The 27,113-nt window shown below is 39.1% G+C and overlaps 1 protein-coding gene and 1 long non-coding RNA gene across 9 annotated transcripts in view; one reads left to right on the top strand and one right to left on the bottom strand.

Annotated features, from left to right (window-relative positions):
• Positions 1-1,951: 1,951 nt before the first annotated feature.
• On the top strand, positions 1,952-26,993 carry LOC143693559 (uncharacterized). Its single transcript, XR_013181359.1, has 3 exons — positions 1,952-2,083; positions 2,239-2,313; positions 26,445-26,993. It is a non-coding gene; the product is annotated as an uncharacterized LOC143693559 (long non-coding RNA).
• UMAD1 (UBAP1-MVB12-associated (UMA) domain containing 1) overlaps positions 4,032-27,113 on the bottom strand; it is a 103,377-nt gene continuing 80,295 nt past the window's right edge. For 4 of the 8 annotated variants that reach the window (XM_077175252.1, XM_077175247.1, XM_054635888.2 and 1 more), the window contains one exon: positions 4,032-6,349. In XM_077175252.1, the coding sequence (XP_077031367.1) occupies positions 6,136-6,349 (214 nt within the window). In that variant the 3' untranslated portion in view covers positions 4,032-6,135. Of the gene's footprint in view, positions 6,350-12,436; positions 12,556-13,886; positions 14,171-18,016; positions 18,152-27,113 lie in introns of all 8 variants that reach the window. The other 4 variants (XR_013181358.1, XR_013181356.1, XR_013181349.1 and 1 more) reach the window with 4 other exon arrangements.

Below are 27,113 nucleotides of genomic sequence, written 5' to 3'. Positions count from 1 at the left end.
GGAAATTATACATCACAGGAAGAAGGGAGTGAACTCTAGGAGCGGGGCAGTGACAGGCAAGAGTGAAACAAAATGACTCACATCTCTCCTACTATTATCAATTGATAATGGGTTCATCTCTTGAGATCAGAAACAGATTTACATGAGTGCCATGAGCCATGAAAACAGAAGTTTTAAGCAGTCATTAGACACTAGGCAATCCTAATCCTTATTTTGTTCTTGCTTGAAAGTTTTAGAGAGGGCAAACACTTCAAATCTGGATATAACTTTTGTTTCTGTGCTCTTACCAGGGCTTAATACTCTGCTCCCAGTGTATCTACCTGCTTGTTTCATCATTTTAGTGTCTCTCTTATCTCCCTCTATGTTTTCTTTGCTGCCCTTTCCCTATTCCACTTGTAATCAAGTCCCTTGTGAGTGTCTCTGAGGTATTCACACAGCACCTAACAAAAAACAGTAATGAGAAAGGGTGCATTTATCTTCTTGTATGTTCAGGTCCATTCCCTGTGTTTCTCTTATTTGTAATGAATACACAATTGGGAATATTACATTTAGGAAGAGAGAAATAACAAGAAGAAGTACTTACTTCCCAGCAATATTCTGAAAGAGATTATGACCAAAAAGCATTATCTGTGGCCAAAAACTAGAACAACCCGTAATGACCCAAACTGCAGCTCTCAAATGACAAAACTGAGGCTAAAACAGGCTTGTCTCTGCAGCCTTGGAGCATCCCTAGGCAGGAATGGGAGCATCACCTGTACTAAGGGCCCCCATGTGAAATGCAACTGCTGTCTGGAGCTGAGCAGCTCTGCTGAAGCAGCAGTGGCCCATTTTCCTAGAAAATATGTGTCTCAAGCTGTGGAGATGTTGGTTTTGGTTTTGGCCTGTTTTTTTTGCCTTCAAACAAAGTTCTAGCTAGAGTAAGACAGTAATGGGGAAAAATATATATGGAATTATTTTTACTACAAGGATTTTTGACAGACAGACACTGCCTTCATCAACCACACTCCATCTTCTCACTGCTCCCAAATGTTCAGTGGCACAGATATGATCTCCTCAGATCAGCCAAGCACTCTCTATCCCCAAGCCTCTTGGGAATTACCTTGCATTTGAGCCCTTGAATTCTCCAGGGCTGCTGATACAACATCATTATCCCCACTGCTGGCTTTGTTGGAACTAGCCAGGGACGAGACTTCCAAATCATGATCACTTTCAAGTCTCTACATGCCCAAGTTATCTTACAACAACAACAGGAAACCCACTCCTGAGGACTTACCTTAACACTTCTGATCTTCCAATTTAGGGTCAAGCATGTGGTCAAGTGTTAGGTTTCTTTTTCTCATGTCTTTTTTCCCTGGATATGGGGAAAATGCACTAAGTAAAGGGCTGTTAGACCTATGGTCCAACAGAATTTATACTAGGTCAAATTTAGTATTTAGGAATACTCACAAACTTCAGAAAATTTCAGAATCAAGTTTACAGTCAAGTTTGAGCCAGAAGGTATTATAGTGCTTTCTTTTTAGTCATATGCTATTGTTAACATTATTTCATTCAGTGCAAAGGATTGTCACTAGCAGCAAGGACTGCATAATGAACAAGCCAGGAAACTACAGGATAAGAGCCAGCTGTAAGATTTTCCCTTAAGAAAATTGAATACCATTTTGGATAATTGTCTTTTTTTTTTCCTATCTGTCAGAAGTCTTTTTGTGATACTGAATAACTCACTTAAACCAGAACCTGCCCATTAACATTACATTTGTTATAACAAAGTCTTATCTCATCTGGAATCAGACCTACTACTACATTCTCATCTCTTCAGGAAAATAGGCCAACCACTTTGGACTTTTGAATTATGTATTCCTTTGGCATCTGCTTTAACATAAAGGTGAACATATAACACACAGCTAAAATCACCAAACCTTCCTTCCAGCTCTGCATTTAGTCTGAAGTTTTTCTTTCTGTTCATTGGTACAGGTAACTCCGTTCAAGGCTTTACTTTACTGGCAAGTTAACCATGTCACACCATGTCCCATGGGAAGCTGAGTTTCCTGCAGACAGCAATCCTGCCCTACATTTCTGTTCTGAGGTTTGTTGCTTGACTCAACCACCATCTCCATCTCCCTTCCCCTGCTCATAATTTGCAAAAAAAGTCTGATTTGCACAGCTGGGGCTAAGCCCAGGTTCTTCAAAGGAGGAGCTGAGGGATCTTGCAGGTTTATTTTCCCTCTTTTCCATTTTTAGGCATTTGGTATGAGGACACTTTTGGACAAGTATGTGTGGTTGCTGTTCTCCAAAGTGAAAGTGATTGAAACACAGGTAAAATGGCTGGTATTCTGATAACCTGCCATGTTAAATGTAATGGACACTTCTAGCACTTCTTTACTATAATTTCTCTTACCAGTCCCCTATCTAAAAGATATCAATAATAATAGCAAAATAATGTAACACTTCATGGTGACATAATAAAAGTGATTATTCCTTAAAATAGTTTCATGCTACATCATAGAACCATCTGTGAGGGGAAAAAATGTTTTCAGAGTACTTAGGTAGTGTCTATTATGCACAGCAGTAGTATCTTTAATGGAAAAGGTAGAAAGAGTAAGCAAATGCCAGTAGCAATTTCAATATAATGATATTGTTATATCTATTACCATTTACACCAATATAATAAAAGAAAGAAGAAGCACCATTTCATGTGAGCAGCTACCTTGCTAAGGATATTAGGAAAGTACAAATGTACTGTATAGTACTTTGATTTATATGCTATTAAACTTTTTAAATGAGCAGCATCCCCTAACGAGGTAGATTTGAAGCCATTGTGATCCATTAAAACAGTAATAAGTGTCTGATAGTAGAGTCCCTGACATCTTTCTATTAAGATTTCTTGATTTGGTCTGTATCTGGTTTTGTGTTGTTTTTTTTGAACTGCATTAAGCATGAATGCCCCTACCACACCAGTGTCCTAGCTGTCAGATTAGTGCTGGTGTTAATAAAAGCATACTTTTTGACAATACTGGTTTAAAAGGCAAATCTGAGGGTTGGGAACTTCAACCTTCATTTCAGAGGGTCCTTTTCTGGGTTGTTTCTACCCCTCTAGTTATCCTACTTCACTGTTTCTGACAAATAAAGCCTTGTTCACCACGACCTTTATTTCTAGGCACAACAAACAGGACTCAATTTTATTTGGAACTTATCATCACTATTCCTTTACCAAATGGGATCCTGTTGAGTGATGTAGTGGACTCCACAACTACTACTGGGAGGCAAACACGCTATGAATTTTCAAAGCAGGAGAATATTCTCTTTTAAAATAGACTTTGCAGTGCCTGGTAAAAATAATAACAATAAAATGCATTAGAGAGACACATTTAAAGAATTTTAGGGCATGCTACTCTATTAGCAAAGTGTTCTTTGTAAGAATGTTCCATTCTTTGCATACAACAGGTTGTGGGACCAGAGCAGAAGCACAGCACTGAGTCAACATGCTGGAAATAATTATAATTTCCAAGTAGGCAGTATACTCACCTGTAGAAACAAATATTTATTTGTAAATGTGGTTTGTTGGTGTGACAGCTATAAAACAGGCTTTAGGAGTTTGCCTAATGCTAATTTACAATACATTATGCTAAATGCAATAAAAGTGCATTTACATGACAGTAAGAAACAAACCTGTAAAAGCAAGGAATTGTGCAGTTGGCTTAAAAGTGCTCAGTTGAGGTGGGTTGAGGTGGCACAGTATTTAAGTGAAATATATGATGGATTTCTGTTCTAATTGCATGTTTCCTTGGATTTCTGAGTCCATGTCAACAGCTTTAATTGCATTTTAAAGCAAATTTGGGGATGTGAATTTCCTTTGTCTCTTTTACATCCCAAACTAAAATATAATGCAAAACTTCAGCATCATTAAAAGAGAAAAGAAAGAAAGGGAGCTGCTAGTAGGCTCTCAGCAGCTGGAATAATCTCCCACAGGGAGAGGTGGAAACCTTATTCCATGAGTCATTTAATACCGAATAAACAAAGCACTGGAGAATAAATTGTAAGGCATGATTTTTTTTATTGTTCATTGACAGGGGGAGGGCTATTTGACTTCATGGAGCTTTTTCTTTTAAAAAATTCTTTAGGAATAGAAAGCATGGACAATGTTAGAGATACAGTTTATTTCTCATTGTCACTTTGGCCCTTACTGTCCTTGTAATAAAGGACACGAGTAACTTTAGCCCCTGCACACTATGAAGTATGCAAGATCAGGTCCTCAAGGGCTGCTGAAATTCAGGATCCTCTTAAGCAGTGGCCCTCACTTGATGTAGCTCCATAGTGGCTTAATTACAGTTCCATAAAAGGTTTTGCCTTTTATGGAACCCAACTATCACAGCTCCTGCTATTAAATGCTTTGCTTTAGTGACAAAGCTCTGAGGAAGGCAGCTGTGTAAGCTGTGTATGTGGCATGGTGTGCTCTTGGTCTCCAGTGGAATCCAGGACAGATAGAAGGCAACAAATAACCCCCTTGCATTGCACAGAGCCTGTCTCTAATCAAACATAATTATGGAATCACTACCAGTCCGAGCTGTTATAGTCTTGCCTGTAATCAAGAACAACATTATTGCAACATTTATTACTCTCAAAAGTACTCTGAAATTTATGGGTCCTTGGAAAGAAAAGCATTGTTTGGCAAATCTATCCATAAGCATTATTTGGCCATAAAGAGAGTTCTTTCTCTGAGGGATCAGAGCAGTTCCAATGAAGCACATCTACTGGATAATTTCTTCAGATTCTTTTTAGTCCTAAATGAAAAAAAGCACACACGTGACTTGAAGAAATTCAAACTTCTACTTGCCTGCCAAGTAGATGTAGACAGGCATTATTTCCATGATGCTTGAGAAACAATGTAACCACTGCTGGTGGAGATAGAGCATTCCAATAAACAGTGAGAATCAGTGCCATCATGCAGAAACCAAACTCTTTGATGTAATTGCTCAGTTTTTATACACCCATGATGAAAGGTCCCAAGGAGAAGACCTTCCCCTATAGTACTGAGTTGTGGCTTTGGCTCTACCAATAAACAGGAATGATAAACAGAAAATGTGTCTGGAAAAATGATGATATGTGACATAACTCATAAAGAGTCTAGAAAAAGGGAGTAATAAGTGCAATTGATCATACAAGGGTAGAAGAAGCAGTATCTTTTAATTTTGGAACGAAAAGCAAAAAAGAATTTTTTTTTGGTGACTTCTTAGCCCACAAGGAGAAAAAGGGTGGAAAAGCAATGGGTGAAGAAAAAGCTTGTTACCTTGAAAATGTTACCTCAAAAGGTTTGGAAACCATTAATAAAACCACCTCAAAGCTTCCCAAGGAAACCGTGTTTTCTTCTCCAAGCTGCATAGGTGATCTGTAGAGTTGATCTGGAGGGCACAGGAGCTGATGCAGACACCTCCCCATACCAAGCCTCTGAGGTTAGGAGAGTCAGCTCCTCTCTTTGTGTGTGTGCTGATAGTTCTGCCAAATACTTTTCAGATACAGCAGCTTTATCAGTGAGAAGGATCTGGGCTGCCCTGCAAAGATAATCCTCCCTGTGGTGTGTCAGCCTCAAAGAAGGGTGTGATTATCATTCCAAAGGAGTGTAATGTGAACCTGTGCCTCCCATTCAGCCAAGTCATGGCTAGATCATGGAGGCTTCTACACTTCGCTCACTCTTTCTTTTGTTTCTTCTCTTTCTTTCCCCCTTTTTTTTTCTTCCAGCCAACAACTTATGTTCATATTAACTTCTTTTATTATGTACATTTAAGATGTCCTAAGAGTGAGCCAATATCCTAAGGCACAGTGGTCCTTAGAAATGGATCTCCTGCTAGACCATCAGCAGAGTACTAGGTGGATGAGTTTCTCATCTTGGGATGCTTGGAAATTTGCTGGCTCTGATTAGCACTTTACAAAGATAGGGTTTCTCTGCAAACAGTCTGGTGGAGTCTTTCAGGGTACTTTCAGCTCTCCTAAGCCTGCTGTTTCAAGATTTTGCTAGCAGCTCTGGCCTGGGACACACAAAGCTCCTGATGTAAGGGTGACTCACCCCTTTGATTGAACAGGTCTTAGAGATGGATGCTGTCTTTTCTGTCACTTCAAGAAAAAGGTCTTCATACGGTGAAATCAGGTGTCTGATCTCCCAGGTCTCCTGAACTCATGCATGTTTGTTGTTGGTTTGTTTGTTTTCCACAGGAAGGACAAGCAAATCAAACAGCAGATGGGAGAATGGCCATCCTCTAACCATATTGAGTGGTGCTTGTTCATGGGTCGTAATCCAAAAACAAATTGTGTTTGTCTGGGTTCTTGTTCTGGTCTTGCAGCAATGACTGAGTTCAGCCTGGAATTTAATACACAAAAAAATACAGAAAAGTAAGGCTGACAAAACTCAAGATTAAACAAATAACTAATGCATGATAACAGCAAGTGAGTTTGATCTTTAAAACCAGAAAATTTTCTGTACCAAACTGCCTTTCCTCACTGCAGTCTGCATAAAGGAAGGAGCAGAGGCAGCTGCAACCACCTCAGCTTCAGAGATGGAGCTCCCAGTAGTCAGTCTGTAAGAAAACACCTGGCAGGCCTTAACGAACATTATTTTCTAGAATGTTCCCAGAGCTCTGCTGGCAGGGAAATATTCATGACTTGTAAGGGAGAACATAAAGAGGCAGTTCTCCAACAGCACATGGTTTGACTTATAAAAGCTTTCCTTACGGGCAGAATTAATTATATATCATAAAGATCTGTTATATATTCTGTTTATACAATTATAAAGCATTATGGTTAATTAGTTGTGGTACAGACTCCTGAAGCAGAATCTGGTTAGAGAATAAACAAAACGCTCAGTCAGCTGTGACCGTGGTTAGCAACTCACACTTTCATATCAGCTTTCACACTTAACTCTCTTGAAGTGATTTATAAGTTATGCAATCCAGTGGGCTTGACCTTTGTGTATTTGGTAATTTTTTGGTTTATATAAAATTAGAATACAGCTGATCAGAAATGGTCTGAGATTCAGACCTTTAAGAAATTAAATTAAAAATATTTGCTAACCAACTTTATTTCAACTGTTTTCTTACCTTTTAGTTACTTGTGATGCTATTATGTCTGGCATTGTATATACACAGGAAATAAATACTTCTTCATCCCCTTATTCTGCCCTGATATGGACAGTTCTGGCTGGCAGCAATGGGAATCCCTATCTACATCACTATCCTAAAATTGGGGTGAAATCCCGATTGTGAAAAGATATTGACAGAAGTGTTTGTTTGAAAGCACACAAAGATTTGTTTTCAAGCTACATTTTTGCAGTACTTCAATGCTTTGAAGTAAGTTGACAATATTAATGTATCAAACCATCTGACATATTCAAACTTAATTACTTTTTTGCCATCATGTAATTTAGCACTGAGTCTTATTGCTGTGCATGTGCTATTGCAGGTGTCTGGGCAGGGTAAGTCCTTTCTGAAATCTTATCTGTATCATGTTAGTAGAGCTAAAAAAAATTAAGTTAGTATTATTTGTCATGTCATGGGATATTATACTGTGCATGCCTGAAAAGCATGGTTTTTAAAGCAAAAAAACCCCCTTGCAATATTTATAAGAGAAACTGAAGAAAAAAACCCTTAAGATGGGAGCAAGAGAGGAAGAGTATGTATATAGTATAGTCTAGATATTTAGGCTCTAAAATGTAGCACATGGTATTTTTTTAAATCTACAAATAAATGAAAACAAGCACTCCCCACTGAAAATGCCAGAGCCTGGTATCAATTCTGTTTCCTGAATGCATCATGAAAGCAGTGGGATTTGAGATAACTTTGAAGGAAGGCTTCATAGTCTTTTTTAAAGTCTATTTTGGGCATAGTTTTCTAGAAGAAAGCCTGAAATACATATATGAAAGAACTTCTGAGAGACAAAAGATGTAAGGGCAACTGAAAATGGCATTGTCAGCCTGGAACAACAACTGCACAGTAAGATATGAGGTAAGATGTCAGGTGAGTGCCCAATGGATGCTCCTAACTTCTATTCAAAAAGGCACTGAAGGGAAATGAGTGCCAGGAAAGGATAAAATCAGAGAGAAAATTCAGGAAGGTTATCTTTACTTCGATGTTTTAGGCTCAAGGGGAAATCAGGCATGGGTAATGAAAAGTGGAGAAGTTGCATTCTAGGTATGACAGTTGCATTGACAAAACTGGAAGAAATCACCTAGAAAAACCCACAGGTAGAATACTAAGAGGCAAAAAGAGAGCCTGGTGAGGTATCTGTTGAAATTCAGGATGGACATCTCCCACAGCTGAAAGAAACATTAAGGAATTGGCAATAATTTGAAAAATAAAATAAGAAAAGAAAAAAAATCCTTTCCATCTTTTCAATGGTGAGTCAAGAGAGGACAATATTTCTGAGTCCCAGCACGAGCAATAACATCACAGGCTGTGGAGGTGGAAGGAGCCCTGAGATTTGGTCACATCACTAATGGTGACCTCTAAAGAGCTGAGTGGGGCGTAAGCAGCTGAAATTAAAGACAACTTGGGAAAAGGTGAAGTTGTCAGAAAGCCATCTGGGGTCATAGTTTCAGGCAATGCATTATTTTATTTTAAAACTTACAGACAGGAGGAAAATTCAGTAGAAATATGAGAGGAAAATTAGTTCAAATGTAGATTTAGTAAAATATGGAGACAGGTATGTATACTGGGATATTTCTGAAGAGTTACAACAAACAAGGGAAGAAACCCTACAAATGGAAATTACAGGATTACTGGTAAAGAAGGACGGGTAAAATGAAAATCTGATAAGAATTGCCAGGAAAAGGGATTGAGAACAAGAGAAGAAAGTGGGAGAGTGAATGAAAGGAGAAAGAACAGAAAAGGTTTTGTTAATTAGATCTTCTCTTGAAAAAGAAAGAACTGATAACATGGATAAGAAGAGGCAGAGGTGTGTGAAGCTGATTTCAGTATAGCATTATTTAAATTAAATGTTTGTATTTATAAATTGAACATTCTTTTAGGTTTTAAACATGGAGAAGCTGTTACATCATTTGAATCAATGTGACAGATATGTAAAAATTTTAAAACTGTTTCCAGTCTCATGTCCAAAGTGTAAATAAGACTCAGATCCTTGTACAGTGACCAAAAATTCAAATACTATCTTGAATTTGTGTAGGAATTGATTACTTTTCAAGCAACTTTCAGAGAGCTAGTTTTTGTCATCTGCCACTCAGGAAATATGTGTCTATGCAGATTAAAACAAGATGACATTTTCAAAATTATTGCTCCCTGTCAATAGTAATAATTGAATTTACACAAAGAGATTTTGAAAATAAAATCAGAAATTCTATTCCTGTGCTTTATGCAAGTGGAAGTCCACTTCTGCTGTTAGTGTTTTTGCCAACTCCCAGGCATTTATTTCCCCATTTCCTCAATAGTCCTGTGGATAAACAACCCATAACTGCTGTGTAAATGTCATTATCTGCTTATGATTCTTACATTACTATAAATTAAGCTTCGTGCTGCCTAATTTTAGCAGTGACATGATCAAACACATGGAGTAGGGAAGATTTAGAAGCTCATCTTATCTATCCAATAGTCTGAAAATCTGGAACATATCATCCAGTGGAAGTTTAAGTTCCCAGATAAATCAGCCTTCCTTCTTTGAAGCAACAAGCTTTCCAAGGAAGAATTCTTGTTAACAAATTCCCCTCAAACACTTCATTACATTTCCATTTCTTTATTTTGTTGCTATTTGCCATATATACAAGCTAGCTGTGCTAAACAACACTAAAAATATCCCACTTTATTATATGCAAATAAAGAATGTAAATTGGCATCAGTTTCAGAAGCACTCAAGTACTTAAATAGCTGTACAGGAGGGACTTTGCCACCATGTAAAAGTAACCATAAAGTTTATGAGAGCAAAGATCCCAAGGGCTGAGCTTTTGCAATAGTAATGTGTTTAGGAAGAGTAATACATACATGGGTGGGATTCATGGGTGGGATCACTTTGGTCCTTTGATGCAGGCATTGGATTCAATGCATGGAATGGACATTGCTGTGACATCTGAGCACCACATTAATACACACCTCTCACTTTTAAATGTTTACTTTAGGCAGGTAGGCTTTTACTTTTTGTGTTTTGGCTTTGAGTGTGCCCACAGTCCAACACCATCTCTGTGAGGATGGCTTAGTGTTTGGAAAATCCCTGCTTTGCCCAGAGCTAGCAGAGCCCTTGGCAGCCCAGCTCTATCCCCCAGCTTGCGTGGGCTCCTGGAGCCTCTGGCACGCAGCTTGGCAGCCACAGAAGTAAAAATAACTTTGCTTCCCTCCCACCGCCTTTCCACCCCAGTGCAGAGGGAAAGGAAGGATATTTAGTGCTGAAACTACAGAGAGTTCAGGTAATAATAGCATTTTAGGAATAAATTATGAAGATATGCATATTTCAGGCAGTTCCAACCTGCCCCTAAATTACAGCCTGTAGTGCATCACTCCCCTACACACTTGGTAGAAAAGTACTGGGCTGAGCCTACATATAAACTAAAATTTAACATGTTCAAAAGCAGCATAAATTAAAAGTACAGAAAAAGCTGTTATAAGACATTTAGGTTTATCTTGAAACCACCATTTTCTTTCAAGATGTGTAGCATACTCACAAGCACGCAGCAGCAGCTCCAAAAAACATCATCCTCCAACATTCCAGTGTTTATGGGTGTGCCTTAATTAAAAGTATTCTGCCAAACAAGGAAACCTGACCCTTTAGGAGAAAAATATTGATTATATAAGGACACTATTACAAATTCATAAAGATTCAGGAGAGAAAAGGATTTGCTTATTGTATTTACATGACAGGCTTTTAAGAAAAACAAAGAAGTTAGTAGATGTGCCAAATTTTGTTTTGTATCAGCATATATATATTTGGAAAGAGAAACCTTGATTTCAATCATACTGCTGTCCTATAAACAAAAATAGTGGTACTTCAAAAGTCTGGTGTAGTCCATGTCTGATTTGAGAAACAAATATCTACAGGAAATTAATTGGATAATGAGAGTCAGAATTATGAGATAATTTTTGTACCCACATAATTTATTTTCTTCCTGAGTTACTGTGTGACATACATAGAGGAAATGTGTAGCTATTCACACCAATGAAACATGTCAATGGACTTTCTATGAGATACTTTTTCATGTTTTCCCAAATCAATCCTAAATGGTTCAAACTATATATGATTTCTTAGAAGATGTCTATTTATAGTGGTACTGGTATGTTTACTCTGGAAAGACAAGGAAGTCCCAAGGAAGTCTCACAGGGGCAATTCTGCCCTTTTGAAGGTTTATTTTTGAGTATACTTATTGCTGATAGTACATACTCTATAGTTGTCCCACCGCCTTTTTTTTATTTTTTTTCCTGAACAGGTATTTCCTGTCTCTCAGACAATATATTGAGATTATTTTGCACCTTTTGTGCAAGACAAATACTGCTCAACACACAGTGGGCTAGCCAGGATTATTCCCATTAATGGGAACACAGTGTTTGCTGTATCTTAAAGTCATCTCTCTCTTCATTGGTCTTTTTACAATCACACCTACAGGATCAGAGAGACCTTTATCATGGTCCCTTCCTTGCCTTGGAAAAAATCCTTCAAAGGTCCACCCACCTGGCCTCACTCCTATACTACCTGTCCTGTAACAGTGTTTCAGTCTTGAAATAAAACATTTTGCATGCAATTATTTGCTTAAAACGTACATGACATACGCGGGTTGACACACGTGGATCCACAGCTGCAAGACAAGGTTAGACCTCACTGCACAGAAACTATCAAGGCTGATTTCAGAGCAGTGTTGCAAGAGGCAAAAGTTTGCTTTTCCAATGTAGGAAAATCGGAACAAAATTCATCTTTGCCATGGGGCATACTCCATAATTACTTGTTAATATTGAGATGGCCTGTTTCTAATGATTTTCTTGATGAAGCTTTGTCTCCTTTTCACAATTAACTCTCAAATAAGTTGGATAAATCATAAATACAGAATCTACACATTGTAAGTGAAAAGATTATTTATGATACTACCTGAATAACAGAGTGGAACTGCAGGATTAACCTGCTCCGTGGATTTTGGGAAATACATCACTGACATGAAATTCAAGCACAGCAGAGCCCTTTGCACAGCACATAAGTGCTGTGGTCCAGCTCATGGCTCCACCATTGCGCAGCATTCCTGGAGGACAAGCACAGGGAGCAAGTGCTTCTCTCTCCCTGCTTGAGGACAGGGCTCCCCCTCATCAACCAAAGAATGGTCTGGGCTGAAATGTAAGGACACACCACAATAGAAAGGGCCATTTCTGGAAAGAGTAGGGAGTCAGAAAGTATTCCTCCAAGCAACACAGCTCACCCAGCTGATTCCATTCATTTTGCAATGGAAATGAATCTAAAAATTCTTTCTTACCTCTCCGGCAGCAGCTTTTACCCTGATAAGAGCAGCTGCGTGTCATCTTTTATCAAGAGAGTGGTTGCTAGCCAGAAGACCTGTGTTGCTTCTTTCTGGTTTTAACTTTTAATTTTCACCTGCAGTGGAGAGATAAAACGAATTCCAGTTTAGCTTGACAATCCTGCCTGCGCAGGTGTGCTGTAAGAATACCACTGTGGTGTTCAGCTGGGTAAATGTTTTAGATGACTACAGTAATTATCAAAAGTACCGGGTTTAGTTTCCCCCCACTTTAATCTGCATCAGATTTGCCAAATAGTTTCAGCTGTTTTTTTTTACCTAGATAAATAAAGCTGGAGGAGGAAACAAAAGGATTTGTGCCTCCTTTGATGCAACACTTGGCGCTTGAATAATGCAGAACTTGGGAGATGTACGGCCAAGGCCTTCCTCTTCATGAGATTATTTGAATTGAACTTTTTAATTTCCTATCTCAATTAGTCCTTTAATTACCATGCTCTATTCCTTCCTGAGATGAGGTCTCCTGTCCCTGTTCCTGATACTGGTATATTTTGTGCATGTGAGTAAACATGAGTGTGGAGCAGCACCTCTAAGGGCAGGGCACAGGAAAGGGGAGGAGGAGCTCGAGGTCATCACCCTGAAAGTGTCCAGCTGCACACTCCTCTGCCCTGCTCAGACTGGGAAGGGAGGCAAGAGCCAGTGACTCTCCTTCTCTGCCATCATTCTTTCCGTCCATTTGGCAGTGGGAAAAAAAGTTATGAGGACCAGAAGTAAGGAGTTTGTGTCTTAGGGATGGGCTCTGACTGACCTAATATTTATTAGGCATTTTATATAGAGGGAGGATTAGTTATATTACAGGAAGAGTTATAGCGGGAGAGACTGAGTGAGATTCAGCTCCCAATATCCTGGTCCTTGAGGCTGAAGGATCCCTCCAAATTTAACCCAGTTTCTTGCATCTCAGTGAGTGAAGCAGCATAACCATGCAGGTGTTCAGCAGGGGGTACCCCCACCTCCAAATTTCTGTGAACTGAGTGCTTTGATTCCTCTTGTTCTAGTTACTTTTGAATAAAACAAGCAATTTCCTGTCAAACGAACAACTTATCTGAATTCTGCAGTTTTTCTGTTCCTCGTGACAAAAATGAAAAAATATTTTGGGTCAGTCTAAACAAAAGGCCCCTAATTAGTAGCAATTAATTTGCACTCTGGAGTTGGTACAGAAAAAACCCTAGGATACAAAAGTATACCTAGATGATTTCTCTCTGTGTTAGTACCAGCTGTGTCAGTCAAGTTAGGCCATCTGTAACATCCTTGTAACCTACAATTTCTAAATTCCCATCCAGCTACACCTATGCCACTCCTTTGTTTCCAGTAGCATTAAATGGGATTAAGTGAAAAAGGAATTAAGCCTCCAAAGTTAATTAAAACATTGTTGATGATGACCAGGAAGGCATACTTTGCAGCTGTAGGTGGAGAGATGTAAGTGCTCAACATGGGGTAGTTGTGCCCTGGCTTTAAGCTCTTGATCTGTGAAAGAAAAATGCCTCTGGTTTTTTGTGGTAGTGTGAGCTAAACACAGAGTGAAGTGTAGCTGCTTCAGCTTCTCCCACAGGCTCCCATCCTCTCTTTCCTCTGGAGGCTCCATCTTCTCAGTCTGGTGCTGTTACATCTTTAATAAGATCAATAATCTTTCTTGACTTCAGCAGCTTCATGAATTCTGATTAAGCTCCAGGACAGTGGCTGTGTATTGAGAAAAATAGGCAAGAAGAAGACTTTAGTGTCTCAGTCCATGAAGCATGATAGTTTCTTCTTTAGGCAAACTGATATTGATTTGATTTGAGGTTTTCTCTGTAAATAAAGTGCTAGCACACAGTGCACTCACTGTTCGACTCCTCTTCCCTGCAGACCAATTCTTTCTGTGGAAGACTTATGTTAATTGTTCCATGACTACTAATGTGTTTAATTAAGGCTCACGTGCTTAAGTCTTTGGTGAGAAAATTAGACATGCTTACAAGAATTAATATAGTAAGAAATCACAAAGGTGCAATCAGGAACAAAAAATGGGAATGGTCTCTAGCACTGCCTTTCAACAAAGCACCGGTGTGTGAGATTCTGCACGTCATTAAAATTCAATTAACTGTTTTGGGGAAAAAAAAGCCTGGCACTGACAGGATACATCATCTGACCACAGGAAGCTGTGCTGACAAAAATTCATAAAGTGGAAATTGGAAACCCATACTCTGAAGCTTTCCTGGATTAACAGTTTAATGTCCAACTATGTAATATATAATTTATGAGAATTCTCTAATGTGATCTAGCCTTGCATATTTTGCAATTTATTATTCTTATTTAGGAAGGAGTGGAGACAAAACAAGTCTTTCTGATTTCTGGAGCCACTTTTAATAATTTTTCATATATACATCTTGTGGTAATTTTCCAAAGACTGACTTTGCAAACCCCAGTTTTCAGTTCTCACTTGTGGGTTCATTTCAGCTTGATTCGTGGCCACTGTTTTTGTTTTGAAGATGGAATTTTTCAGGGAATTAGACATCTGGGGCAGGGAATGATGCAATTACAAGAAACATAGATAGAAATATATTGTTGCTTCACTGTTTTTTATGGAAGTGTCCTTTTGGAATGACTCCTGTTGTCAACTTTTGAGACTTCCTGTAGCCAGAAACAGCCACAAATCCTCTTTCCATATGCTGAATTACTTGTTTTCTATAGTCTTTTATACACTTTGTGTTCCAAAAGTGGATCTTTTTATTGCTTATGGTCCTTCCGTGGCTACAGTAGTACCTAAGCATCTTGGTTTAACAACTTTATGGCTCTTGTGTATTTAAATGCTTTCATTTCTGCTACTTTTTCTGAAATACATTATGTGAAAGAACACATTCTTTGTAAATCCCATTTTTGTTTTTTAATATCTACTCCTAGTTGTAAGTATCCACTCCACTAGGAGCCTTGAGAGATACGACACATGCCAAAAATACCATATTTGGGAGTAAACTTACAGTGGAAAAAGAATAAAAAAATCATTAACATGCTTTATTTGGGAAGGAATCTTAAAAGTGCCTTTTAATAAAAAGACAGAGAGGAGAGTGGCCAGAGAGTATTAAAATATTGACTAGGCTAACAGGCAGTATCTTACTGTCTAAAAAATATGCAGAAATGCAAGGAGAAGGAGCAGTTGTTGAGCCCATGGAAAAGGTGACCACGTCCTTCAGAGCAGTTACCTCTGCAGCTAGATTGGAAAGCAGATATCCACAGCCTTGGGGAATAGCTTATGGCAGGATAAATATTCTACAAAGATGAGGCATGGGGAAATTGCATTCAGAAATAGGGAAACTAAAAGTAAATGGAAAAGAACCTGATAAGGAAAAGTCAAAGAATAATCAGTGTGTGGAGACTAACAGAGGTTTTTCTTCCAAGTTATTTCAATCAAGAGGCAGAACTTCCTCCACTAATTTCTGTTTGCATTTTAAAGTAGTTACTCAAGGCATCCAGAAGAGGATTAAGCTGCTTCTGGTTGGTTCAAAGGTGACATAGAAGGGTATTAAAAACAAGTTTGTTAAAAAAGTAAACTTCACCAAAGTTTGCTTTAAAGTTTTCCACACTGTTGCTCCAAGAACTGTCTGAGATTACTGGAACTGAAAAATAGAGGTAGTGGTGTGGCAAAGCTCAATTTTAGGGTACTTATGTATAGGATATTTTCATGCTTTATATTTTTAATAATAACAACAATAACACTCCAATTGGTTGTCTGGGTCTTTCATACAGCAAGAAGAAAAAAAAAATGTTTAAAAACTTGCCTGTACAAGGCTGAGTGCTTACCACTAACTTAAAGTGACATTATAAGAGAGCGACTCTTGAGCTGGTGGTGTTCTCACAGATCCCACTATGACAAGTGGAAAGTTCCAGAAAAGTCTATAACAACACCATGGACAAAGATCAGGATCTGAGTCTGACCAGGACACCATTAACTTCAGAGCACTCTCACTTGCAAGAACCTGGTCTATGGTGTTTGAGTACAACATTGCTTTTTTCTCACCAACTCCTCGTGCAAAGATAAAACAGCTTTGCCACTTATGCCAATGTGTAAAATAAAGGAAATGACCCTCTTTGTCTTTTGTAATGATTCCCACATTTCCAGCCCTCTCTGGCTCATGCTGCTTCACACATGCAACTGGAGGATTCCAGTAACCCTGGAGATTAGGGATCAATAACATAATACTATTTGTTTTTAAATTATCCATAGCCCAAATATCCTTTTGTAAAAGGGAAATAGGCAAGTGAGATCCAGGCAGCATGCTCAGCTTATTGTTATTTTCTAAAATCAAATGTGATTATACTTTCTGTGGGTGACTACTTTCCCGTTAATAATGTTATTTTCAAATTGTTCCATACAGTATGGATTAGGGGAGGTGACTGTTTACAGGAGAAATATAAAGCCCCTCAATATAGAAGGCATATAAATACAGGAGTTATATAAAGCTGCATATATCAATGTAGAAGTCCAAAAAGTTACATCTGAAGGCTGTATAGAGAAAATTGCCTCTTCTTTGCACCAAAACCCTTAGTAGGTACAACCAGGCTGTGTTACATCTCATGGTGTTCTTAGGGAAAAAGTTATAAAAGCATGTGTATCATACACAAAACACAATTCACATTCCTGATTATTTTTTCAGTTAAAAAATGCCCATCACAAAGCTCCTAAATGGTGGCAGTCATACTTAGAAGGTTATCTCAGATAATGATGGTGAAGAACCTGGAGGAGGTTTTAAAACTTTATAGTTGCTTTGCCTATTGGATAGCTAAGATATTTTCCAACTAAATATTGTTTCTTCCTCCTTGCTTTTAAAGAAGCAACTAATCAGTTTACTGAGAATATTTTCCACTGGAAAGTCAATAATCATCAAAATCTAAACTCTTCACATGCTTTACTATTCTGGTAACTTTTAACTTGTAGGGGAAAGACTAGTTTGTCATTAAAAATAACTTTAAATGTTTTGTTGTTTTCAAAATTACTTTGCCAAAAAATAATATTAAAAGTGGAAAATACATGTCACATTATTTTACAGTTTTAAGTAATGTAAACCCAGCAGTGACCTATTTTATGTTTCATTCCATGTTGAGTTTGTTTCCTTTCTATTTGGAATAGTAGTTTTAAAAAATTGTCAAAAAATGCAACATCTGTCTCCACGACATTTACATTTACATTTGTATAAAAGGCAAAGTATGGAGAAAAAAGAGTAATTTCAGAAGTACTTGTTATAGTGTTTCATTATATCCAGGGAATGAAATAACGTAGGAAACTAGAGAATATTCTTGAATAAAATTATTGTTATCTGATCTGCATCGAGAAGCTAAGAGGATAACTGATTTTATGATTTTATTACATAATTATTATGTAATTGCCATAATAAATCCCTGGTTTATGATTTCACAAGAACAACTTCAGCATCTCCTGAGCTCGAGTCTGAGCTTGCTGAGCTCTCACAGTGAAGTCCTAAGGTTTAGACAGAAGGGATGAGTACATGGCAGCATTTCAGCTTGGGACTTTGGCTCCAGGAAATTCCAACTTACCATGTTTCCATTTCAATCCCAAAGTCATCTCAGGGCAGGATCGCTGGCTTCCCTTTGGGTGGAACTAAACCAGGATATGTGATGTGGAATCCAGAGGACATTCAGCCTGTAGGGCAAGAGCAACAGCAGTCTAAACTAGAAATATGTGCGAGAGTGGGTGTTAAGCCTTCAGCCTTGGGATTTTTCCTCTATAGATCCATTCCCCTTGGGCAGCATTACTTGCTGTAATATTGACATGGCTAGAAGCATTACTACTCTAAATAATAACAAAGTGTCATCTTAAACTGACCTCTATTTAAGAGGATGGATAGGGCTCCGAATTTTCTGAAAACCTCCCATCGCCCAAAGATGCAGCCCTCCTGCATGAATTTCAAAGCCAGCAATTCCATTACTTGCTGCTCCCACTGCTCTGCAGGTTAAGGAACTGCCATTACACCATGTCCACCCAGGGACAGCCCCCAGCCAGCAGCAGGTTGATGTGAAGCTTGCTCTGCTGCTGTCCAAGTGCCCAAAGGCATTGGTCCCACTGGGATGGGACAACTGCCAAGCGCCTCCAGCCCAGGAGTGGCACTTCCACCTCACATGGAGATTGCTCTGGGCTGCCTGAGGCACGGAGGGAGCTGCAGGGCTGCTGTGGTGAACCCAAGCGTGCAGAACTTGTTTGCCCATGCCATCAGGCTTACTTCATCCTTCACTCTGAGCAACACCTGGAAACATTTGTTCTCTAATGGTATTTGGCTATAAACAGACTGTACTCAAATGATCTTACTTGGGTTGTTTTTCTTAAAACCTTCATTTTTTTATAACCAGTTATATAAAGGTTGAATACATATCTTTCTGTTTAAACAGAGGAGGAAGGTGAGGATTTAACCCCGAGGATGAAGAGCCCCTCATTGAAAGCCATCAGACTGTGACTGAGTGTGAACTTTGGGAAGGGATGCTCTGGGATGTAGGAAGCTGTGTCCTAAGGCCTGGACCTCTGATGGTTCAGGTGGGGATTTGACAGAATGCAGAACTCCTCCTCTAGCTGCACACACTCCTTTCTAATGCAGGCAAAGTAGGGGGAAAAACAGCAGATGCCACGGCCTCGTCTTGATGTGCACCCAGGATACAATTTGGGTGTGTGCCTCAGGAAAGAAGTCTTTCAGACCCCTGAATTAGATGCCCCTATAGACCCCTATAATTACTAGGAATTGTGAGCTAGTGTCCACAAGAAGCAGAGCTCAGATCCAGCAGGAGCTTGGAAATGGGACACAGTCATGGGAGCAAAATTTTGCCTTAGTAATCAAAAAAACTTCCTGGTTCCCAATTGATCTCCTTGCTTCCACTGAGATCAATGATCCTTCAGTCTGCAGGATCAGCAGGTGAGCCCAGTGAGGGGCTGCAGGCTCCAGTCTGTGCCAGTGAAGCTGGCAATTAGCAGGATGTGCTGGCCTACAAAGCACAGCTCCTGCACTGGCTGCCTTTTAGGGACCCCAGGTAACAGCCACTGTGCTGAGCTTCTGGATATACTCCACAAGGAGAATATTTCCCCACAAAGCAGCAGAACTCCCATGCTATGCTTAGCACTGCAATATTCATGCTCTTTTAGATTAGAATGAAATGGCTTTAATGGTCTAGATTTTAAAAAGAAAGTCAACCTCAGGACAACCTGAATGCAGCTCTTGCCCCAGAATCCATCCCACTGGCTCCAAGTGCCACCCCACCTGGGCCATCAACAGCACTAGGGTTCAGTGGCTGTTTATGGTCCCAGCAGCCTGAGAGTTGAAAGCACTATGAAAAAGGCACAGATGACTGTACTGATGAAATTCTCAGATATTTCCTAAGAGCACAGAAAAGGTGAGATGGAGTTGCCCGAAAATGGAGATGAGATGCAATTGGAGGGCGTGCACTGTTGACTGGAACACACAAGATGCAGACAGACTCCTTGGCAGGCATTGTACACACAAACAGCACATTTTTAAAAAGCATGGAAGGCAGCCACATTTTAATAGACTTTCTCCCTGTCCTTTTTTTAATCTTACTTCAAAGAAGAGGTCAGCACAATTCCTTTTCTCTGAACCTTGTACTTGGAAATATCTAAGTCATTTAGACTAAAAAAAAATTAAAAACAAAATGTAGACTACAGAAAAAGAGTTGGACTTGATCCTCTACCAAGAGGGATCACTGTTCTTGACCAGATTCTGCCAGCAATTTCCTTATGAGGATTTTTTCCACATATGACATAAAGTCAGCCATGGGGAAAGGGATAGAGAAGGGGACTGAAGAATCAAAATAGTACATTATTTGGTGCCTGCTAGAGAATGAGTCTGTCTTTAAATGACAAGAAAAAGATAGTAATGTATTTTCACATTAAGTCAATATTGACATTTTTAAAAGCTTTAAAACATACAACCAGCTTTTGTACTTAGGATGGGAAAATATTTTAAATTGGAAATGTGAATTTAATCCCCTCAATTAAATAAAAAATATTTAAATACTTAACCTGATTGCTGCCAACTGCAATTTCCTATAATAAGGAATTATGAGGATAGAGAGCAGTTTTTAAAGGCACATGGTTCACATGGAATGAGCAAAGATTCAGGTCTGGAAACTGCAGCTTCTTCTGTGTAAATAGTCTCTTTGCCCCTTCACACAAATTACAACTAGGAAAATTTCAAGTACTATTTTGTACGTGGCATTAAAAAAAAAAAAGAGTCTGGTATTTTTTGTGGACTGTCTGGTACCTGTTATTAACAGAAGATATGGCAAAACAATACAGGTTTTCAGCCAGTAGAGCCATATGAGGCCTGTAACAACTGAAGTAAAGTACATACAAAATGTTTCTGAAGATACTTAGGACCAGTCTCACTCCATGTGGAATTCACTCTCTGTGAACAATCACCTTGTATCTCTATCCATACCTACATGTACAGACACATATGTAACATGTATCCATATTCTCTGTGCATACATGTACCCTTTACATTCATTTTGCTATGATCTTTAGGACAAACCCTGTTCTTAGTTATGATGGTGCAAGATATAACTTTGCTGAAATGCAAGTTCATATAAAAATCTATTTTCCCTTCTAGAACTGCTTTTTTTGTCTATGCATAAAATATCACTGTGCTGAGGGCAAGATGGAGGCACCAACTGGCAACTGAGCAGTTATGTGAACTCACAAGGCTGTTTTTTCACACATTTGGAGGAAGCAGCAGATTGAAAAACTCTGATTGCTGGCCTACAACTAAGCAGTATGTTCTGAAATCCACCTCAGTCCATTTCAGGATGTGCGTGGCCATTATAAATTAACTTCCTCTACATCTCCCTTCTCTGAACTGCAGTTCAATTCAGGAGTAAAACTGTATCTACAGAATTAAGTTTTATTTTTATCTGACTTTTTCCTTAAATGCTGCATATTCTAATTTCCTCCTCCTCCCTCCTCCATGGCTGGCAACAGACCAGTTCTTTCATTATATTTGGAGCAGAGAAACAGCCCACTGAATCTTCCCCAGACCACATCATCGGGTCTTAAACACTGTGAACAACAAATTACAAAATACTTATTTAAAAGTAAATTAATTCCCATTTATAATACAGCCTTCCAGTGCTAGTGACAGTTCTGATCTCTGCAGATATAATCCATAGGGAGACAAGAAGGACAAAAAGCTGAAATAGAGAACTTTGTCCTGTTCCAGACATGCTGCTGGAGCTGTCTCTGGCAGCAGCTGGCTCCCTGCATAGACAGCCAAAGGAAGAGAGGACAAGCTAGAGGGTTATTCTCATCTTAATTGTGGACAAAGAGCTCCTCTTTCCCATCCCTCCTCCCAGCAGATGGAAACTAGGATGACTGGGACTGTAATTAGGCACATCAGCATGGAGGAAGCAGAGAAGAGAGAGATTTGTGTCTGAGAAATTCCCTGCTCAGACTCTCTGGCCTGGCCCGAGCCAGCACAACACCAGGCACTTAGGAAAGGCACCTATAGGGTCAGGTTGGACGGATCTGGGACAAAAGGGTCAAGGGAGGAAATCCTCAGATAAGAATCATTCCTCCTATTTATCATTCCCCCTATTTACATCAAATTTCATCATCTTAATAATGTAATAAACATTACTTAATAATAATAAACACTGTGGAAAGGGATTTCTCTAGGCCAGAGGAGTTTTATGGTCAATAGACACATACAAGGGGAAAAGGTAAATAGAGCAACCCAAGTGTTGCTTTGTAATTGTGTTGTTAAAAGCATTTCTGTCAGGTATTCTGTCAGCTATATAAGAGCAGACTGCCAAATTGTAACCTTTTTTTTTTCCCCTCCCTGCTCAAAAGCTTAGGATATTTTAATTTCCAATGCCACCAGTGCTCTACACTAAATCTCATGGTGGGGATGCTTTCTCTCTTCTTGTATTGCTCAGGCAAGGCCTACACTGATCCAGTTTGCTGAGATTGCTCTGCACACATCACCTGTTTTAATACCAATTTCAGTGGAAAGCCTCTAGAAGAGACAAATTATTGGTCATGATCTCCAGACAGCAGTGATATTATCAGAAGTGATCTCCAGGCTACAGTGATATATCAGAAATGGATGATGTTTCAAAGGAGAACTTTTTCAACGTTATCTTCATCATTTCTTTGGGAGAGCAGAATATGAGTTTGTGCACAAGCCAGAAAAACTCTTTGAAGCAAGATGAGGCAGAAGGTGCCAGAAAGGCCTTGTTCAGTTAATTTATCTAAAACCAGAATAACATATTTGCAAATTTCCAAGTAAGATTTTATCCTTCAGTTGAATTACTTCATCTGTTTAAGAAGGCTGTAGTAGGTGATTTTTATTCTTCCTAACTGTATAGGAGAAAATAATCTTTGTGCAGCTAAATTGCTGTTGCCAAGGTCACACTGGGAACATTTTTCTTGCTCTGTGCCATTAAGATTATAAAACCCAATCTAATACCAAGAAGTGATGTTTTGAGACACTGTGCATGTAGTGTTATAAACAGCCAGAGACTTCCATTGCTACAGGAGAACCTTGCAGAGCAAATCTTATCTGACTTCTTTTTGATATCTGTGGTGAGCAGTCTTGGAGTGACTTCCTGTTCTAGCATTCACCCTTTAGCATCACATCTGAAACCTCCCCTCCTGGTTTAGGCAGGGTGAAGTGGCACAGGCAAACTGCTAAGACTGGCAGATCACAGAAGATGAATTTGCTTGGTTTAAAAAAAAGGCATATTGTTTTCCAAGAAGACAGAGTTTGACTTCAGCAGCACCTCTCATGCTTGGAGGAGCTGTGTCAGGTATCTGTGATCAGGTGGCTGGTCATGTTGGAGACAGCAGTGGAAGTTGGTCAGCTCTGCACTCCTTTTACCCACAGGGTATCTATGTACAACATCCTTTTCTTTAAGGACTACCACCCTGGAGATGTCTGTCTACCAGGATATGCCCCGTGCTGGAAATCATCTGTCAGGCCCAGCTGGATGGAGCAGAGGATCTCCCAGATACTGATGCTTCTAAAATAAGGTACAGCTTTCTTCAGAAAAAGAGACAGCCATCAGAGGTGGTGAAGTCTCTGAGTTTGAGAAGACTCAGAAGTCTTAATTATGAAGGTGAACAGTTCTGGACAAAACCTGAAAAATGGCTTTATTTCTACAGTTTCTCTCAGATTTGTACAAATAAATACCTATAACAACAGTGTTACACAAAATTTCTGATGTGAATAACTGTGACATGAAATAATTTAGCTAGCTAGCCTCTAAGTAAACCAAAATATGTCAGCCATCTTTGTTCACTCACTCTATTTTTTACAGCTGTCCTAGGATTAAATAATTTGTCTTCAATGTATGATATTAAGATTCAAGATGAATTTTAATACTGACTTGTACTGTAAAGCATTTGAGAGATCTACAGCAAAACACTACATTTCCATTTCTCAATCAATGCCTTCTTTATTGATGCCATTTCTTAACAGGATGGCAACTTCTAGTTTTGAAGCAGTTATTTTAACTTGATCATTGGGTAGTTGCATATATTGCAAACTACATCTGGTAAAGAGGAGGTTTTAAACTCCTCTATTAAACCAGTATCAATTGACATTACAACACTTTCCTACTTTGCCCCCAAAACAGAAGTCCAATTACAACATGAATTGAACTGCATTAAAAGATAGCAAACATTAACCCCATGTGTCTACTTTTAGCCATAATTATACTATCATTCATATGTAATACCTGCAAGTACTGTACTATTACTTGAAAAAAAATTTGGCAATCCTTTCTGGGATAAAATTAATGCATATGTTCTATTCCACCCTAACAAATAGAGGGAGAAGTGTAGATGTTTTTTATTTGAGAGACAATTAAAGGAGAACTAGGCAAACTGCAGAAGACATAATAACAAAACCAATAAGAACAAAAAGATCCTTTGAATAAATTGATAATACAGATATTAAGTACAGATAATACAGATATTAAGTATTCTACATAAGCCCTATCTAAACATATCATAGACAAACTCAAAGGAATCTAAAGGAACAAAATGCAGGAATCTAAAAGTGTCTTTAAGAGCAGAATGAGCCAAGCAGATACACCAATAGTTTTAAAAAACAGCTGGAAAAGGAAATTACACTACAGCTCACAATATGTCACATGTTGCTTTATTTTCTAAAGGAAAACAGACAAATAGCAGAACTCTTCATAAAAAGTCTGGCACAAGGTCAGACTAAAGTTCTACTAGTATCAGTTGCTTTGAATAAGTAATTCCCACCTCTGTGATGGGCTATTCCACCTGGGGCTTTGTTTTCCGAGCCCATCTGCTTCTTTTCCAGTGAGATTTAGATGGATGCTCAAAGCTGACCTCCCAGAACACTTACATGAACATTTGGATGTGAGAGGCTACTCTAACCATGATGCTGATAGCCACAAAGAGTTGAATGAAGGATGTTTATAATCAAGGCTCATCTTTTTTTTTTTTGTTTGCTTCTGAGCAGTTTCTTTCATGTTCTGTTATTGAAGTACAAGTGTCAACTGACTTGAGAGGACAGCCTTGTAAATTAGATCTTTGATCTCAAGAGTTTATTTTATCTTTGCAGCAAGGAAAAGTGAATTGAATTGGCTAGCAGAACTAAGCCCTCTCTTGTCTCTGGTCTACAGCTGCTGCATCCTTCTGGGGTCACCATAACTTCCACTTCCATCACTAGATACTCTCTTTTGCTACAGAATTAAAAAAAGGCTTCTCCAGCATCTCATCATAACCTGCTGAAAGCTTTACAACTTCTGGTTTATTTTATGAACCATACAGCCAGACTTTTGCTTCTGTAGAAGGCAGAAAACACTGAGCTGTGATACAACAAAGCTCTTTGAGCTACTCTGATATAGCATCAGAAAGTAAACTTTAATTGAATATTCAATGACTGTTTTTGGAGAAAACACAATTTAGAAAGAATTCTGCATGGAAGGCTGCAGACTAAAAAGAAGGATCTGTTCCAAAATGTTCAAACAGTATGTGATCCACTGATAATCTCCCATTGCTTGTGTTAATGTGCAGGCACTATTGTGCTGTCTACTACATGTGCACAAAAAGGACTGTGGGACATGATACTGATTTGTGTCCTGATTCAGATCACCAGTATGATAGTGTCATCATATTCTTGCCATCTGCACTTCATTCAGTTTCCAGGGCTGTGATTCAGGCAGGACAGCTAAGAAAGGGTCTCTGGGAACAGAAGGACATTGAGAAGAAGAGGTAGTAGTTCTCTAGGAGACTCAAAAGTACAAAAATATCTACTGGTAAAGAAAGAACACAGTTTCAATGGAGGATACAAGAAGCTAAAATTTTTTTCTTCATTTAAGGAATTTGACATATTGATGGGAAGAAGTCTGGCCTAAAAAAACACACGCTTCCTAATTTTGCGAGCTCGTTACAGAAAGTCAGGCTTAATGTTGATGAAAAGTTGCAGCACAGCAGGGTTGTAGGCTGAATGAACTCAGCTTGGCTTACTAAACCTTTGTCTTGCTACAGCACCAAACAGGAGTCTACCTTTGGAATTTAAGGAGGATATTCTGCTTCTTTGTTGTTGCACAGTCTCTGGCTTCAAAAAGAAATCTGGTTAATCTGGAATGGCCCTGTCATCAGTAGAAGAGTTGCAGTTAGGAAGGGAAGGAGTTACCCCCAGGAGTTGCACTTCTGGTTCCTCTCCCTAGTCACCAGGCTGAGCAGAGAAAACCCAAAGCAAGATGAATGATCATGTCATAACAGAAGGGTGGCTGTGGGCAGGAGGGCAGTTTCTCAAGCTCCAGTTTTATGCTATTGTTCAGAACAACCTGCTCATCTTGCCCAGGAGGCCGCTTTAGTGCTTTTGTGAACATAACAGGTTCTCCAGCTAAAAATGCAATAAACTGTGTGTTATTTTGAGATACTGTAATTGCTGTGGTGAATATGCTCTTTGCATTTCTCCTTTAGGTGCTCTAGGGTGAAGCCCTCTCCTCTGTGACCACACAAGTGTGTATTTGCTGACTGTCATATCAGGGTTTGGATCACACTGTACAGAAACAGCAGAAACCAGATCTGTAACCACCACCTTGACTGACCTGCTGGACACAACATTGTCTGGTTCCATCTCTCACTTTGTCAGCAGGGAGTTGTCTGTAGGGACCATCTCCCAGTCAGCCTTCTGACAGGCTGCTTTGGATGCAGTTGTTCTTTGATTTACCTTTCAACACATGCCACAAGGCACCAATCCAATTTTAGGGGCATTCTCAAGCAAGGGAGAGGTTGGAGCCCCAGCCTCTGCTAAAGGGAGGGCAGTCAGGAGATGCATTCCCAGTACCCTTGCTCATTAGTGGTGCTTTGCTGGGTGTAAATTTTACCCTTTACAGGAGGCAATTAAGGATGAAGACTAAATGTTTAAACCTACTGCCCACATTTCTCATCATGGTAAATACAATCTCCTCCCTACTCTCCTTTGCTGCTCCTTTCCTTTAAAAAGGACACCTGTGAGTGCAACAGAGCTCAAATCTGACAAGATGTAATTATTTTAGATAAACTAACTTTAGGCAAAAAATTATTGCAAAAAATTACATACCAAGTCAGCTAGCAAATAAAGAACCAGTATTGTGAGTTGGTTTGGTC

This window comes from Agelaius phoeniceus, chromosome 1, assembly GCF_051311805.1.
Source record: "Agelaius phoeniceus isolate bAgePho1 chromosome 1, bAgePho1.hap1, whole genome shotgun sequence".
Lineage (NCBI taxonomy): Eukaryota > Metazoa > Chordata > Aves > Passeriformes > Icteridae > Agelaius > Agelaius phoeniceus.
This window is presented reverse-complemented; position numbering and strand designations above follow the sequence as displayed.